At 44.0% G+C, this 17,872-nt stretch overlaps 1 protein-coding gene across 1 annotated transcript in view; it reads right to left on the reverse strand.

The window, feature by feature from the left end:
* Positions 1-8,693: 8,693 nt before the first annotated feature.
* Positions 8,694-17,872, reverse strand: part of LOC309601585 (protein Hook homolog 3-like) — a gene marked incomplete at its 3' end in the record, with an annotated part of 117,592 nt that continues 108,413 nt past the window's right edge. The window contains exons 19-22 of the mRNA XM_082334686.1: positions 14,627-14,727; positions 13,569-13,673; positions 13,367-13,438; positions 8,694-8,834 (exon numbers count right to left, since the gene is read on the reverse strand). Coding sequence (XP_082190812.1) covers positions 8,694-8,834; positions 13,367-13,438; positions 13,569-13,673; positions 14,627-14,727 — 419 coding nt within the window. The remainder of the gene's footprint in view (positions 8,835-13,366; positions 13,439-13,568; positions 13,674-14,626; positions 14,728-17,872) is intronic.

Consider the following 17,872-nt stretch of genomic DNA (forward strand, 5'->3'; position numbering starts at 1 on the left):
TCCGACATTTTGGAATTGCCTGCTCCTGTGCTCTTAGCAGGTGGTACTTAAAAAGTGACCAGCACTGACGGACCCCAGCACCTTCAAAAGCTTTTTCCCAGGGGCCCTTACGAAGTAGTTCCCTGAGCAGCCTGAAGTCAGCTCTCCTCATATCCAGAGTTGAGGGCTTGCTGGCAGTTTTCCTCCTGTTACCATAGATTTTAAACTTGACTGCTTCATGGTCGCCGTGGCCAAGGCAGCCACCAATCGCCACTTCACCCACGAGACCCTCTCCGTTAGTAAGCAGCAAGTCGAGGAAGGCACCTTTCCTGGTCGGTTCCCTTAGTACCTGTACCAAGAAGGTATCATCCAGATGGTTTAGGAATCTTCTGGACCTGCTTGTACCAGCTGTGTGGTATTCCCAGTTGACATCTGGCAAGTTGAAGTCCCCCAGAAGGACAAGGGCAGATGACTTAGAAGCATCCCTTAGTTCCTTAAAGAATAACTCATCCGTGTCGTCATCCTGGCTGGGTGGCCTCTAGTAGACTCCCACAACGACATCCGCTTTATTTGTCTGTCCCTTAATCCTTACCCAGAGGCTCTCAACTGGGCCATCGCCGACTGCTAGCTCCATGCACTCCAGCCCCTCCACTACATACAATGCCACCCCGCCGCCTCGCCTGCCCTGCCTATCCCTCCTGAAGAGCCTGTACCCATCCATCACGGCACACCAGTCACAGGACTCACCCCACCAGGTTTCACTTACACCTATGATGTCGTATCTCTGGGACTGGGCCAAGGCATCTAGCTCCTTTTGCTTGTTCCTCAGGCTGCGTGCATTTGTGTAGAAACACTTCAAGTGCGGTTCATTGTGCCCGTTGGCTCGTGGAGCAGCCTGAGGAATCTCACTAGCACGCAGCTCCTCGAACTTTGGCGTGCCCTCCCGTTGCTCGTCGCTGACGAGCCTGGTATTGTCCCTTTCCCCCTTTCCAATCTAGTTTAAAGCTCTATCAGTCAGCCCTGCTAGCTCCTGGGCAAAAACCCTTTTCCCCTTCTGAGAGAGGTGCATCCCATCGGATGTCGGTAGACCTGGTGATGAATAGACCATCCCATGATCAAAAAACCCAAAGTTCCGCCAATGACACCAGCCTCGGAGCCACGTGTTGATCAGCTGGGTCTGCCTGTTCCATTCCCTGCTACCGGAAGGATCGAAGAGAACACCACCTGAGCACCCGATCCTTCAACTTAGGACTTCTCTTTGTTATCTCTTCGTTGCTGACATGAAGAACTAATAGTGGGTAATAGTCTGAGGACCATACCAGACTAGGGAGTTTTCTAGTGACATCTCTTACCCTTGCCCCGGGGAGGCAGCAGACTTCCCTTTGGGTTGGGTCCGGGTCAGTGTTGATAACACAGGGATGTTTTCATTATTGCTGAGCAGTGCTTACACAGAGCCAAGGCCTTTTCTGCTTCTCACACCACCCCACCAGCGAGTAGGCTGGGGGTACACAAGAAGTTGGGAGGGGACACAGCCAGGACAGCTGACCCCAACTGACCAAAGGGATATTCCATACCATATGACGTCATGCTCAGCAATATAAAGCTGGGGGAAGAAGAATGAAGGGGGGGTATGTTCGGAGTTATGGCGTTTGTCTTCCCAAGTAACCATTACATGTGATGGAGCCCTGCTTTCCTGGAGATGGCTGAACACCTGCCTGCCGATGGGAAGTAGTGAATGAATTCCTTGTTTTGCTTTGCTTGCGTGTGGGGCTTTTGCTTTACCTATTAAACTGTCTTTATCTCAACCCATGAGTTTTCTCACTTTTACCCTTCCGATTCTCTCCCCCATCCCACCGTGGGGGAGTGAATGAGCGGCTGTGTGGTGCTTAGTTCCCGGCTGGGGTTAAACCACGACAGAGGGTCTCCCTGACAGTTTTTGTCTGACCCTGTGCTCTATGCAGTAAATAATCAAGTGTACCTTGCCATCGAATCTTGTTAAACCACTGTCGCATTTACCATTGAACCTTGTTAACTCACTGGTTTATATCAATAAATATATTTTTGCTTCTCTCTCACTCCATCCGTGACAGAGGGGAAGTGAGTGAGCGAATGGCTGTGTGGTGCTTAGCTGCCTACTGGGATTAACCCACAACACCGGGCCAAGATTTTATACAGGCTCGGGTAATGGTGGTCCGACTTAGAAGGACACACTGAACAATCATGTTCGCTGGACAGTCAAACATAGTCCTCGACCACAAAGTTCAGTGCTGGTTGCTGACATCTATCTGTATAATGTTTGCAAGCAGCCACATGCTCTCGAAGAAATGAATATGCCACAAACGCTCAAGGGAGTCCTCAGGGGAAAACCCCTGGACAGCCACCAAAGTAGCTGGGTGGTCACAGGGATGAAAACCATACTGCACGTTGCCTGACCAACCTAGTGGCCTTCTCTGATGGAGTGACTACATCAGTGGACGAGGGAAGAGCTACGGATGTCATCTATCTGGACTTCTGTCAGGCCTTTGACACGGTCCCCCATGATATCCTTCTCTCTAAATTGGAAGGATATGGATTCGATGGGCAGACTGCTCGGTGGATAGCAAACTGGCTGGATGGTCGCATCCAGAGGGTAGTGGTCAATGGCTCGATGTCCAGATGGCGAACAGGGACGAGTGGTGTCCCTCAGGGGTCCGTACTGGGGCCAGTGCTGTTCAATACCTTCCTCAATGACACAAAGGGATCGAGCGCACCCTCAGCAAGTTTGCAGATGATACCAAGCTGAGCGGTGCATTTGACACGCCTGAGGGATGGGATGCCATCCAGAGGCACCTGGACAAGCTGGAAAAGTGGGCCTGTGTGAACCTCCTGAGGTTCAACAAGGCCAAGAGCAAGGTCCTGCACCTGGGTCGGGGCAATCCCCAGTATCAGTACAGGCTGGGGGATGAAGGGATTGAGAGCAGCCCTGAGGAGAAGGACTTGGGGGTACTGGTAGACGAAAAGCTGGCCATGAGCCAGCAATGTGCTCTCGCAGCCCAGAAAGCCAACCGTATCCTGGGCTGCATCAAAAGAAGCGTGGCCAGCAGGGCGAGGGAGGTGATTCTGCCCCTCTACTCTGCTCTGGTGAGACCCCACCTGGAGTACTGCATCCAGCTCTGGGGTCCCCAGCACAGGAAAGACATGGACCTGTTGGAGCGGGTCCAGAGGAGGGCCACGAAAATGATCAGAGGGCTGGAACACCTCTGCTGTGAAGAAAGGCTGAGAGAGTTGGGGTTGTTCCAGCCTGGAGAAGGCTGCGGGGAGACCTTATTGCGGCCTTTCAATACTTAAAGGGGGCTTCTAAGAAAGATGGGGACAGACTTTTTAGCAGGGCCAATAGCGATAGGACAAGGGGCAATGGTTTTAAACTAAAAGAGGGGAGATTCAGACTAGAGATAAGGAAGACATTTTTTCACGATGACGGTGGTGAAACACTGGAATGGGTTGCCCAGAGAGGTGGTAGATGCCCTATCCTTGGAAACATTCAAGGCCAGGCTAGATGGGGCTCTGAGCAACCTGATCTAGTTGTAGATGTCCCTGCCCATTGCAGGGGTGTTGGACTAGATGACCTTTAAAGGTCCCTTCCATCCCAAAGCATTCTATGATTCTGCTAATGCTGACAAGGCAGAGGTTCTCAGTACCTTCTTTGCCTCTGTCTTTACCAGCGTAGCTGGACCCCAGATTACAAAATCAAGTAGCTATGGCAACGCATGTGTTAACCCACCAGTAGTGGAGGAAGGGCTGGTCTGCGGCATCTTGCAAGGGCTCAACCGGCATAAATCTATGGGCCAGGATGGAATCTACCCCAGGGTGTTAAGAGAAGTGCCTGACATTGTTGCAAGGCTGCTGTTTATAATCTTTGAAAAGTCATGGAGATCAGTTGATATCCCTGATGTCTGGAAGAGGGCAAATGTCAAGAAGGGCCCAAAAGAGGACCCAGGAAACTACAGGCATATTAGTCTTAATTCAGTCCCTGGGAAAGTAATGGAATGAGTCCTCCTAGAAACTATCACAAGCCAAATGAAGCAGGTGACTGGGAAAAGCCAGCACGGATTTACCAAGGGCAAATCATTCCTGACTAGTCTGATCACCTTCTAGAGCAAAATAACATCTTCTGTCGACATGGGGAGAGCAGTGGATGCTGTTTACCTGGACTTCAGCAAAGTGTTCGACACTTTCTCACAGCCTTCTTCTGGACAAACTGGCAAGATACAGACTAGATGGATGGTCTGCAAGATTGGTGGGAAATTGGCTAACAGGTCACACTCGGAGTGTGGTGGTCAATGGTTTTTACTCAGGCTGTCAGCCTGTCACAAGTGGGGTCCCCCAGGAAGCAATACTGGGCCCCATGCTGTTCAACATCTTCAGCATCTTTGATGTCCCGTGGGATTGTGTGCTTTGCCAAGTTTTCTAGGGCTGCACAGAATCATAGAACAGTTGAGGTTGGAAGGGATCTCTGGGGTTCATCTTGTCCAACCACCCTGCTCAAACAGGGCCACCTAGAGCCAGTTGCCCAGGACCATGTCCAGACAGGTTTTGAGTAGCTCCAAGGATGGAGGCTCCACAACCTCTCTGGGCAACCTGTTCCAGTCTTCAACCACTCTCACAGTCAAGAAGAGTGTTCTCATGTTCAGAGGGAACCTCCTGTGTTTCTGTTTGTGCCCATCGCCTCTTGTCATGTCACTGGGCACCACTGAAAAGAGCCTGGCTCCATCTTCTTTGCACCTCTCTTCAGATATTTGTACACATTGATGAGATTCCCCCCTGAGCCTTCTCTTCTATGGTTTGGAGGTGTCAAAGTTTGTCAATACAAAATTATTGCTAAATACAGGGTCCGTATGCTGTCTAAGACATATGTGCACAAACCCTAGAAGTCAGAGTTAAATATCTGACTGAGTGCAAAGAACCTTCCCCCTCAATCCGTGGGAAGGAAAGGAAAGGAAAGGAAAGGAAAGGAAAGGAAAGGAAAGGAAAGGAAAGGAAAGGAAAGGAAAGGAAAGGAAAGGAAAGGAAAGGAAAGGAAAGGAAAGGAAAGGAAAGGAAAGGAAAGGAAAGGAAAAAAAAATCTCCGTAAGAGGAGTGAAATCCAGGTACTGTTTGCTTTGTAGGAAAAAATTTGAAAGATACATTCAGGATATTCTTCTTCAGAATGACTAACTAAAGGAAAACCAAGTCGTAAGATAGTATTTTCTAATTACCATATCTACAAAGAAAACATCGAGTTAATCAAACCCATCAAAAATCTTCCAGGAAGTTGCTAAGTGGACAGTATCATATACAAGAGGACTGAGAAAATGCAAAAGCTATTGGCACACATCAAATACAAGGACCATTAAAATTGCCAAAACCCTCTTGAATTTTCTTGACAATGCTGTGGTATGTGCAAGTTAAGCTGTTCATAAAACAGCAACAGAAAAAGTCACCATTAATTCTTTCATACTCTAATGAATATAAAATTGCTAGTGTTCCTTACTTGAATAGAAAGCTTCAGACAACTTTCAGAACAAGTATTACCATCTCCAGGTGACAACAGAATTGCAAAGGATTCCCAATTGCTTGACTCCAAGGAGATAAAAGTACCTGAGAGCTGATATGTACTTATTTTATTTTAAAATATTTATAGCTGTGTGCTCTGATATTTTCCTTTGCACTATAAGTGGGATACATATTACCTTTACATTAGATTATTATAGTTTATAGAGCACTTGGAAAATATATGGCATGATACAAGTGGTAAATGTTGCTATCAGGAAAACAGGGATCATTAATATTCTTTTTTATGATTCGTAATTATATATACAATAGTACCTCAACTCCTCATGGAAGTATACAAACTGGACTGCATACATTCTTGAAGATCAGAAACTAAGCTCCAGCTGATGGACAGTAAACACATTTGCGTGTTTAACTGTTAGCCTTAATTGGTATTTAATGCCAATCTCTGGGAAAGATTCAGCCAGCCAGATCCCAGGAACAGTACTTAGGAATGGCAGTATGTGCTCTTATGAACTATTCACCATTTATCTCTAATACCTCCCTGAAGTTTTTTTTTTTTCTTTTTCTTTCTTTCTTTCTTTTTTCTTTCTCTCTTCTTTTTCTAAGTTTATCAGGACAGCACATAATGTTGATTTAATAACTGATCATTATAATTTTGATGTAATTAGTCTTTGGTGCCCCATAAGAAACCCTCCCAAAAATTTATAAGTAGTTATTGTATTGGGAAAATCTTTTTTTCAGCTTTTTTGCTTATATCCTTTTATTACTGAAGATATGAAAAAGAAAGAGTACTCACTGGTAGTTCATCCATACAGCTGCTTACTCCTTGAAATCACACTCTGAACTCTGTTTCTAATACCAAAATTATTTCCAAAGCTACATAACTAGCAAGATTCCTTAACAGAAAAGTAATGAAGTTGAATCCTTCCAATACAGAAATGTTACAGGGAAGGTTCACTGATGCTCACCACCTGCATTGAAGAGGACCATCCACACACAGTAACTGATGCGTGCAACAAATATTAAGAGTGAATGCTTAAGAACAAAGAACAAAATCCTATAGGTTACCATTAAAACATAGAATAAATGACCTCCTGGAACTAACCAGACTGCATTTAGAGAATTTTCTACAAGGTCCTAGCATACTTTTAGAGGTTTAAATGTAACACAAATTCTGGGGAATACAGAATTTCTACAAATTTGGAAGTTCTCAAAAAAACTTCTATTAAAGTCTTGGTATCCCTTTCTTTCACAAATTGATTTTGGCAGTTTGGTAACAGACAAGAAGAGCCAGCCAGCCAAAAGTAAAAAGATAATTTTAAATATTCTTGGTTTTTTTCCTTTGGATGATATATAAATGCTGTGTTGTCATCAAGAATGTTAAATTCATTCAGAAAAATTATTATATTTGCTCCTTTGCACAAAGAGCAATTGTAGTAGACAAACATATACATCAGTGATAAGACTTCAGAAGACATTGTTTGCATTGCTGGAAAAAAAATGCAAATGAAAAAGGGTAAAAGTTCTTCAAACACATATTGAAGGAAAGTTTTTAGCCTAGATTTGATATGAACATCTGGTGCTTTAAAACAGTTTCTATAAATGCCACTCATCTATACCTATTCAAGCATGCTGGTTTTAAATGATCCTTTGCCTTTTCCATGGTATGTGTAGATTAAAATATATCTTGGGATGGTTAAAGTAAAAGCTATTGTGTGTTTTATCTGAAGGGATATATCAAAAGTAAAAGCTTTCACTGGAGAAAGTATTAAAATAATGTAAAAAAGATAAATTTATAAACTAAACTATGCATATTAGGAGCAAAACAGATTAAATAAAAAGTTCTTTAAGATGAAATTGCCACAAAATGCATGTGTATGAAACTCTCCCCTGAGCGAATGTATTACAACCAATGATCAGATGTGCTTTGTGTCCAGCACCATTGATTACTTGAAATAAATGATAGAGGGAGTTAAGAATTACTCAGGGGATGCTCAAAACTTTGTAGGACCAGAGCCTAAATTAATAATAGGCACCCTCATCCATTCCACTGACCAACAAAAAGGTTCTGCAAGGGTGAGACATTATTAGACAGTTACATGTTTAAAAGTTAGTACAATAAACAACAGTCAATTTTCAACAGTTAGCAACAAAGAAACTTGCCTCAAGAAGCTAGTACCATTAGTAAGGCAACTGATATAATCATCCTCTCAATTAATATGTTAAAAATAGATCTTTTAGTAGGGGATAACAATTTGACTACATTAACCTCCACACCACACATTTGGACCTTGATGGATTGATCCATTATGTACTGTTAGTCCATAATTACAAAAGTTTAAAATAAATGCCTTCGTTTAAATGAATGATGCTGTAGCATATTAAAGCATTTTGAATATTTTAAAACTTTCTTTTATATTTATATTTATTTATTTATATGTGCATACACACACACAAACTTCAACATGAGTGGAACAAACGATTTGAAAACATTCACCTGTCAGCAAACATAACAGCAGCTGATAAACAAAAGCAGATAGGAACCATTTTTAGGGAAGAATAAAAGAAAGCCTGCAAAAATTTCAAGCATCAAGAATAGGAGCAACCTCTGTATGTAGAAGATGGGTGGGGGGGTTAGGGGTTTTTTTTTGTTTGTTTTAGGGTTTTGTTTGGGGGGGTTGCTTGCTTTCTGCTTTTTTTAACTCATTAACATCCTAAATGAGATAGCAAAGGATGCGGCTAGGCTATTCTCATTGCCAATATTAAGTTTTTTGGCTGCAAATACATTTCACAAAACATTATAGGATAATAATACATGTAGGCACAAATATATCAACTGTGACAAATTTGTTTGCTATACAACCTATGTCAGGCTTTTCATATGAGATAAGGCTTCATAGAAATTTTAAAGACTCCATTATCATACAGCATTTTTCTAGATTTTTTTCAAAACTTTTGCACAATCAAAAAGGCAGAGAGAATAAGTGACAGAGACTCCAAAAAACATGAACAAGATACATTAGAACAATGAGAAACCATGATAAAACCCCTTTTTGAACTGAGAAATAACAGTAGTTACAAGGGACAAAAAGATAGGATACTGGTTGAGTTTCCAGAAATGTCATGTGCAACAGAAGTGGCCTGGATCACAGGGCAATTTTCTTTCTAAAGGCAAGGCTTCTTTACCTTGCTGTTGCTGGCTGGACATAACCAGGGTAAGATCTCCTTGTGCTTGTGGCTTGCCTTTGTCTAGCCAGGAAGGACTGTCCTGAGCCTGTACTAGCCAGTCTGTCTTCTGCTGCTTTTTTATGTAGAGTCATTCCCTATAAAGAGAAACTTATCAGTGAATATTAATAAATAATGGTGAACAACTAATTTACAATTTATTATTTTTTCTTCACAAATATGAGCTAACCTGGTTTGAATTTCAAGCATTATATTTTCAAGAATGGGGTTAAGACATTCTTCCTGAGCCTTTTCAATGAGTTCACTTTTTATCATCATGCAACTTTACAGTAATTCTTAAGAAAAAGGACTCCCAATGTGCCAGGTCTTTTTGCTACACATGAACACATGGTGCTATGACAAACCTTTTGGAAAGCCACACACCCCCTCCCAGAAGTTGAGCTAGAAGAGTACTTCTCAGTTATCACAGAATCATAGAATGCTTTGGGATGGAAGGGACCTTTAAAGGTCATCTAGTCCATCCCCCCTGCAATGGGCAGAGACATCTACAACTAGATCAGGTTGCTCAGAGCCCCATCCAGCCTGGCCTTGAATGTTTCCAAGGACGGGGAATCTACCACCTCTCTGAGCAACCCATTCCAGTGTTTCACCACCCTCATCGTAAAAAATTTTTCCTTATCTCTAGTCTGAATCTACCCTCCTTTAGTTTAAAACCATTACCCCTTGTCCTGTCGCAACAGGACTTGCTAAAAAGACTATCCCCATCTTTCTTAGAAGCCCCTTTAAGTACTGAAAGTACTTAAAGTACTGAAAGTACTCCCTGCAGCCTTCTCTTCTCCAGGCTGAACAACCCCAGCTCTTTCAGCCTTTCCTCATAGCAGAGGTGTTCCATGCCTCTGATTATTTTTGTGGCCCTCCTCTGCACCCGCTCCAACAGGTCCATGTCCTTCCTGTGCTGGGGACCCCAGAGCTGGATGCAGTACTCCAGGTGGGGTCTCACCAGAGCAGAGTAGAGGGGCAGAATCACCTCCCTCGCCCTGCTGGCCACGCTTCTTTTGATGCAGCCCAGGGTACGGTTGGCTTTCTGGGCTGCGAGAGCACATTGCTGGCTCATGGCCAGCTTTTTGTCTATCAGTACCCCCAAGTCCTACTCCTCAGGGCTGCTCTCAATCCCTTCATCCCCCAGCCTGTACTGATACTGGGGATTGCCCTGGCCCAGGTGCAGGACCTTGCTCTTGGCCTTGTTGAACCTCATGAGGTTCACACAGGCCCACTTTTCCAGCTTGTCCAGGTCCCTCTGGATGGCATCCCATCCCTCAGGCATGTCGACTGCACCACTCAGCTTGGTGTCATCTGCAAACTTGCTGAGGGTGCACTCAATCCCACTATGTCATTGATGAAGGTATTGAACAGCACTGGCCCTAGTACGGACCCCTGAGGGACACCACTCGTCCCTGTTCGCCATCTGGACATCGAGCCATTGACCACTACCCTCTGGATGCGACCATCCAGCCAGTTTGCTATCCACCGAGCAGTCTGCCCATCAAATCCATATCCTTCCAATTTAGAGAGAAGGATATTGTGGGGACCATGTCAGAGGCCTGACAGAAGTCCAGATAGATGACAATTATATTCACCCTCTGTGAAAATGCTAACTTAATAGAAGTGGTGGGAGCATATTTTGGTGCTGGTGGATACCAAGTTGAACATGAGTCAGCAATGCATCCTTGTGCTAAAGAATGCTAACAGCATCCTGTGTTGCATAAGGAAGAGTGTTGTCAGCATGTCGAGGGAGTTGATCCTTCCCGTCTACTCAGCCGTGGTGAGGCCACACCTGGAGTCCTGTGTCCAGTTCTGGGCTCCCCAGTACAAAAGAGACATGAACATGCTGGAGACAGTACAGAAAGGGGCCACAAAGATGATTAAGGGACTGGAGCATCTTTCATACAAGGAGAGGCTGAGGCAGCTGGGATTGTTTAGCCTGAAGAAGAGAAGGCTCAGGGGGAATCTCTCCAATGTGTTCAAATACCTGAAGGGGGGGTGCAAAGAGGACAGAGCCAGGCTCTTTTCAGTGGTGCCCAGTGACAGGATAAGAGGCGATGGGCACAAACAGAAACACAGGAGGTTCCCTCTGAACATGAGAACACTCTTCTTGACTGTGAGAGTGGTTGAAGACTGGAACAGGTTGCCCAGAGAGGTTGTGGAGCCTCCATCCTTGGAGCTACTCAAAAGCCATCTGGACATGGTCCTGGGCAACTGGCTCTAGGTGGCCCTGCTTGAGCAGGGTGGTTGGACCAGATGATCTCCAAAGGCCTTTCTATCCTTAGCTATTCTGTGATTCTCTATTTCTGAGAGAATCTGTGTCTTTAGCAGAACCTAGGAGCTATGAAATATTCCCACTGTTGAATGGTAGGGAAAAGAAGGAAATCGCATACTGATTGGAAGACCCTGACCAGTATGAGATGATAGAAGCTATGGTGGGCTGTGGATAAAATCAAAGACTAACTAAAAGGAAGAAGCAGGTGAAGCTATCACTAATCATCTTTGTCCACATGAGAGTCGGGCTACTGAACTATATCTTTCAGCTTAGCCTTGTCTTCTGCTTACTATTGGGACTAACATTATGCAGTTGGAAAAGGGCACCAAGTCACCTGAAAGTGCCTTCAATACCAAAAAGATTCAAATGCTCTGTTTAAACACCATTTTACTCTCCTACTAATGAACATAGCAGGAACATAAAACAGCAAGAAGGAAACTCTTCCAAGGGAAGACAGAGTGAAATGATTTAACCTCTATGATGAAACAGATGCATGTTATAGGGGGGGTCAGGGACTCCTATCAGGAGAGCAGTTTCAAAGCAGCTTGTGGTGGGTTGACCCTGGCTGAATGCCAGGTGCAGACCAAAGCCACTCTATCACTCCTCCTCCTCAGCTGGACAGGGGAGAGAAAATATAATGAAAGGCTCGTGGGTCGAGATAAGGACAGGGAGAGATCACTCACCAATTACCGTCACAGGCAAAACAGACTCGACTTGGGGAAATTAGATTAATTTTATTACCAATCAAAATCAGAGTAGGATAATGAAAAATAAAAATTAAATCTTAAAAGACCTTCTCCCACCCCTCCCTTCTTCCCGGGCTTAACTTTACTCCCGAAGTCTCTACGTCCTTCCCTCGAGCAGCACAAGGGGATGGGAAATGGGGGTCGTGACCAGTTCATCACAGATTGTCTCTGCCACTCCTTCCTCCTCAGAGGGAGGACTCCTCACACTCTTCCCCTGCTCCAGCTTGGGGTCCCTCCCACGGAGGACAGTTCTCCATGAACTTCTGCAACGTTAGTCTTTCCCACGGGCTACAGTTCTTCACGAACTGCTCCAGCATGGGTCCTTTCCACAGGTTGCAGTCTTTCAGAAACAGATTGCCCCAGCATGGATCCCCCATGGGGTCACAAGTCCTGCCAGCAAACCCACTCCACTGTGGGCTCCTCTCTCCACAGGGCCACATGTCCTGCCAGGAGCCTGCTCCAGCGTGGGCTTCCCACAGGGTCACAGCCTCCTTCAGGCACATCCACCTGCTCCAGCGTGGGGTCCTTCACAGGCTGCAGGTGGATATCTGCTCCACTGTGGTCTCTCCATGGGCTGCAGGAGGAAAACCTGCCTCACCATGGTCTTCTCCATGGGTTGCAGGGGAATCTCTGCTCTAGTGCCTGGAGCACCTACTCCCCCTCCTTCTTCACTGACCTTGGTGTCTGCATAGTTGTTCCTCTCACATATTCTCACTCCTCTCTCTGGCTGCAGTTGTGCAGGTTTTTTTCCCCCCTTCTTAAATATGTTATCACAGAAGCGCTACCACCGTCACTGATGGGCTCAGCCTTGGCCAGCAGCGGGTCTGTCTTGGAGCTGGCTGGCATTGGCTCTCTTGGACATAGGGGAAGCTTCTAGCAGCTTCTCACAGAAGCCACCCCTGTAGCCCCCCCCCTACCAAAACCTTGCCACGCAAACCCAATACACAGCCACACCCTATCAAAAGTAAGTCTTGAACACATTTGCTGAAGATTACAATTCCCTGCAAAAAGGTCCAACACTCTGTGATTAATATACAGTTCCCTTATGCTTTGAATAGTGTAAGTGAGGCTTGACTGTGCTCACCCATTTTCATATGTAGTGAACAGAATGAAAGACCAAATATAGCTTGGTAAATGCCACAAGAAGAGTATCACAAAACTACCTGCATTGTCAGTCTAATGAAATAGAAACAAGCAGAAGATTGGAGAGGGGCCAAAAAAGAAAATGAATTTGAGTATTAGAAGACAGCATAACTAGAGGTCTGAAATTATAAAAAAGAAAATTGAAGCTTCCTTTCCCCCTCACAAAGTAATACTTCAGGTTTTGAAACTTGAAAATAACAACCTCCTTGGTTTCTATATTCTGAACTGAGGTTTACTTTGCTGTTTTTCAGTACGAACTCTGTCAAGCCTTTTACAAGTTTATTGTTTTCCACTAGGGGTTAACTGTTATATAATGATAATTAAAAGAGAATACTTTCATCTGCATATATATTTGAAAATACTTTGCACACAAAAATATTATAAATAAATGAAGACCTTGATAAACACCACAGAAACAACTAAGATTAACCATTTTATCATTTTTAAGTTTGGAGATTCTTACCATAGTATACCAGGCACTAACAATAAACTTCTCTTCCATTTCTCTTTGAGTCTTTGTTTTTTCATATTCTTTCTAAAACAAAACAAACCCCATATACTTTAAATTGTTTAACTGCAGAGAACAGTAAATATTAGAGAAGCACAGTCTATACCAAAAAATGAGGAAACACAAAAGATCTACTGGGAAACATGGAGATTATTACCTCTAATGAATGGAACATTCTGTCACGTTCCTGCAACTGATTTTTCAGTGCCTGAATCTCAGGAGCTGCACCCTGGTTTTGTTTAGGATCTAAGGTGCGGATAACCTGTGAGAGGAAAACCACAGTTTGTTTTTAATTCAATGTTGGAAAAGGCATCAAGGCCTTATAACCACATAAGGCAGATTAAGAGACATAGAAGTGACTTAAAACATGTCAATATAATAAAGTAAAATGACATTTTAAAATGTTGAACAAAAGAATGCTTAATTTTAAAAGACTGACATATAATACAAACACATGTCTCCCCTAATAAGACAGAGGCTCTAAATTGTCAACCAGGATGATGGAGACTATCTCTAAACAACAATCATGAAGTGTCACACATCATCTGAAATGTGCTCTAACAGGACTGTCAAACAAAAGTATTGATAGGAGGAAGCAAGACCTTGGAGGTTCAATATCTTGGACACAAGGAAGCAGTTCCTACCCCCATTCTGCACTGCCATGGGGCCAGAGCATGTGAAACCTTTCCTTGAAGCCTTTTTCTCTTTATAGCTAAGGATTACCTATCTGTTACCCCTCAACTCACTTCTCACTGTGAACTCAAGGACTACTTCTATCTGGAAAGAGGCTGTGATTCAGGGATCTGGAGTACCAGTAATGCAAATTTTAGAAAGTTCTGCTACAGCCAAGAAGAATCCATGGCAGTGCATGATAAAGTTTCTGCCACTAAGTAAGATGAGGGGAACAACTAACTACATTCTTATGTGGCACTGGAAGAACTTCCACCAAGAAACAGGTTATCATAACATCAGGAAGGGGTTAACACCATCTTTGTGTTATCCACTGGCACTTGTGACTCTTCAGGAGCTTTGTCTGGGTAACTCTAATATAAATCTGTATCAGTGGGGTACATATGTGTATAGAAGTAGTAAAAAAGGGTTTTGGTTAGATAGTAGTCACAAGTATAGATACTAAATTTAGTTTTATTCCTACAGAGTAAAAATGTGGTACAGCCTGTTAGGGAAGGATTGTTAACTTGGAACCCAGACACTTACACTTTTGGCCTTTTCCAAATACTTTTTGTATCGTTCTTCCATTTGCTTCATTTCTTCATCTTTTTTCTGCAAAGCTTCTTGTAATTCTTCAATTTTGAGTGCTTTATGTCAGGATTAGAGGATAAAATAATTACAGTAAATTTATTTACATGCATTTAAACAGACATTAAACCCACAGCTAGGACTTTATTTCAGTTAAGAAAAGCTTACATAAGGAATGAAAAAATGCTTATCGATGCAATGGACACAATAAGTTTAATTCAAAATCTCAGAAATACATATGAAAAATGGTATATTGTAGGTCAAATGAACAGAAGTTTTAACAGTCCTAAGTGACAAACAAGATTCTTGCTCATATCTGCCCAAAGGTAGTAATGAACAAAATTCTTCAAAATTGTGACATGAAAACACTCCAATTATGTTTTCTTCACATCATCCTCAAGAAGTGATGCAGACCAACAGGAGAGTTTCACTGTACATCTCATTTCCTGTGTTGATTTAAGAATGTCCCGACCACTACTACTTGTGCAAGCTATACAACCTACTTGCATCTCAGAGAAAGATCAAATTTGTCACCATCGATAAAATAGTATGTAACATTGGTGTCTGGTTCTCAGACAATGATAAATATTTGACAACTCTTAATCTATTTTGTAACCTCATTTTTCAATTTTCATTTATGTTTGTCTTATTTACAATTTTCTCTCTAAGCATAAGGAAAACACTAAGATGATGAATGGGTAAGATTTCTTCTGTTGATCTGTTACAGAACCGATTGCAGGTATTCATCAAGACTATAGAATCTGTTTTTCAAAATTTTGTATAATTCTGGCACAAACTTCTTGGCCATAATTCAGTCTAGTCAAAAGAATCCAAAGAAACAACCCACACACCATTTATCCTATTCATGGAAAGAAAGGAAGAAGTATAACTACTTTAACTGTTTTTGTCATATCAAGACAGAAGCTCAGCCCAAGGTTTTTCACAAACAGCTTGCAATTCAAGCAAGCCAATCAGAGAAGTCTGAATACGCTCTAAATTTTAGAGGTTGGGGACTCAGAAAACCAGACCCCTTTCTGCCCTTCCCCCCACAACAGAGGCATGTTAAGTATGGAAGGATTACATACTCATCAACTACTCACCTCCTGAACTTCATCTCCAGTTGTCTTACTATTTTCTAAAATGTGGAATTTTGTAATGTGTAATATTGTTCTGTGGTTTGTCCTGGTTTTGGCTGGGATAGAGTTAATTTTCTTCCTAGTAGCTGGTATAGTGCTGTGTTTTGGATTTAGGATGAGAATAATGTTGATAACACACTGATGTTTTAGTTGTTGCTGAGCAGTGCTTACACCAGTCAAGGACTTTTCAGCTTCCCCTGCTCTGCCAGGTGCACAAGAAGCTGGGAGGGGGCACAGCCAGGACAGCTGACCCAGACTGGCCAAAGGGCTATGCCATCACGTATGACGTCATGCTCAGTATATAAACTGGGGGGAGTTGGCCAGGGGGCAGCGACTGCTGCTCGGGGACTGGCTGGGCATTGATCAGCAGGTGGTGAGCGGTTGCATCACTTGTTTTTCCTGGGTTTTGTTTCTCTCTCTCTCTCTCTTGTTGTTTTCATTACAATTTATTATTATTATTATATTTCAATCCCGGGGGGGGGGGGGGGGGTAGGGGTGGTGGTGAGCAAGCAGGTGTGTGGTGCTTGGTTGCCAACTGGGGCCAAACCGCGACAGTCCTTTTTGGCGCCTAATGTGGGGAACGAAGGGTTTGAGATAAAGTCAGGTCATTTAGAAAGGGATGATGAAAAAGCAGGGCCGTCACAAGGAGAAGAGGAATAAGAGGAAGAACTCTTAAACAAGACAGAAACCACCCAATCCCTATCCCTGAGTGAGCTGCGAAATATGCGAAAAGATTTCAGTCTTCGTCCAGGCGAGCACATTGTCACCTGGATGCTGGGATAATGGGGCCAGTAGCCTGGAATTAGAGGGTAGGGAAGCCAAGCAGCTGGAATCCCTTTCTAGGGAAGGGGGCATTGACAAAGCGATTGCAAAAGGGGCACAAGCCCTCAGCCTCTGGAGGTGACTCCTGTCAGGCGTGAAGGAAAGGTATCCCTTCAAGGAAGATGTTATATGTCACCCAGGCAAGTGGACCACCATGGAGAGAGGTATCCAGTACCTGAGGGAATTAGCTGTGCTGGAGGTGATTTATAATGACCTGGACAAAGAGCAGTTATCCAAAGATCCAGATGAAGTCCGGTGCACACGACCCATGTGGTGTAAGTTTGTACAGAGCACACCATCATCACACGCAAACTCATTGGCAATAATGACCTGGAAAGATAAAGAGGGACCATTGGTGGATGAAGTGTCTAGCCAACTCGGGGAATACGAAGAAAGTATCTTTTCCTCCCTCGTCTCGACTGTGGAGAAACTGTCCTGGGAGGTCCAGCAACTCAAAGAGGATAGGTCCTACTCTCCACCTGTACAGACCAGTATCTCAGCTATTAGGAGTCAGCATTCTTCTGCTCAAGAGAGAGGATATTGAGGGTACACACCACCTGGCACCCTGTGGTTTTACCTGTGTGACCATGGAGAGGACATGAGGAAGTGGGATGGAAAATTTACCTCGACCCTAGAGGCACGGGTATGTGAGTTGCAAGGAAAAACAATTACAAAAGGGGGTTCTCCCAGGAAAATTGCTGCTCCAGTTTCCAGTGAGCAGTTCCCCAGACAGGGCAGAAGGGCTGATTTTGCTTCCGATTGTAATAAAGGGACTTTTGATTTGTATTTACAAGAAGTGAGTAACGAATGCTATGACCAGGACTAGAGGGGCCCTGCCTCCAGCCAGGTGGAGGAAAGGGACAACCGGGTTGACTGGACTGTGTGGATTCAACGGCCTGGCACATCAGACCCACAGGAGTATAAGGCTCTAGTGGACACCGGTGCACAGTGTACCCTCATGCCATCAAGCTATGAAGGGGCAGAACCCATCTGTATTTCTGGAGTGAGAGGGGGATCCCAACAGCTGACTGTATTGGAGGCTGAAGTGAGCCTAACTGGGAATGAGTGGCAGAAGCATCCCATTGTGACTGGCCCAGAGGCTCCGTGCATCCTTGGCATAGACTACCTCAGGAGAGGGTATTTCAGGGACCCAAAACAGTACCGGTGGGCTTTTGGTACAGCTGCCTTGGAGACGGAGGAAATTAAACAGCTGTCTACCCTGCCCAGTCTCTCGAAGGACCCTTCT

Source organism: Platalea leucorodia (assembly GCF_965183815.1).
Source record: "Platalea leucorodia genome assembly, chromosome: W".
Taxonomy (NCBI): Eukaryota; Metazoa; Chordata; class Aves; order Pelecaniformes; family Threskiornithidae; genus Platalea; species Platalea leucorodia.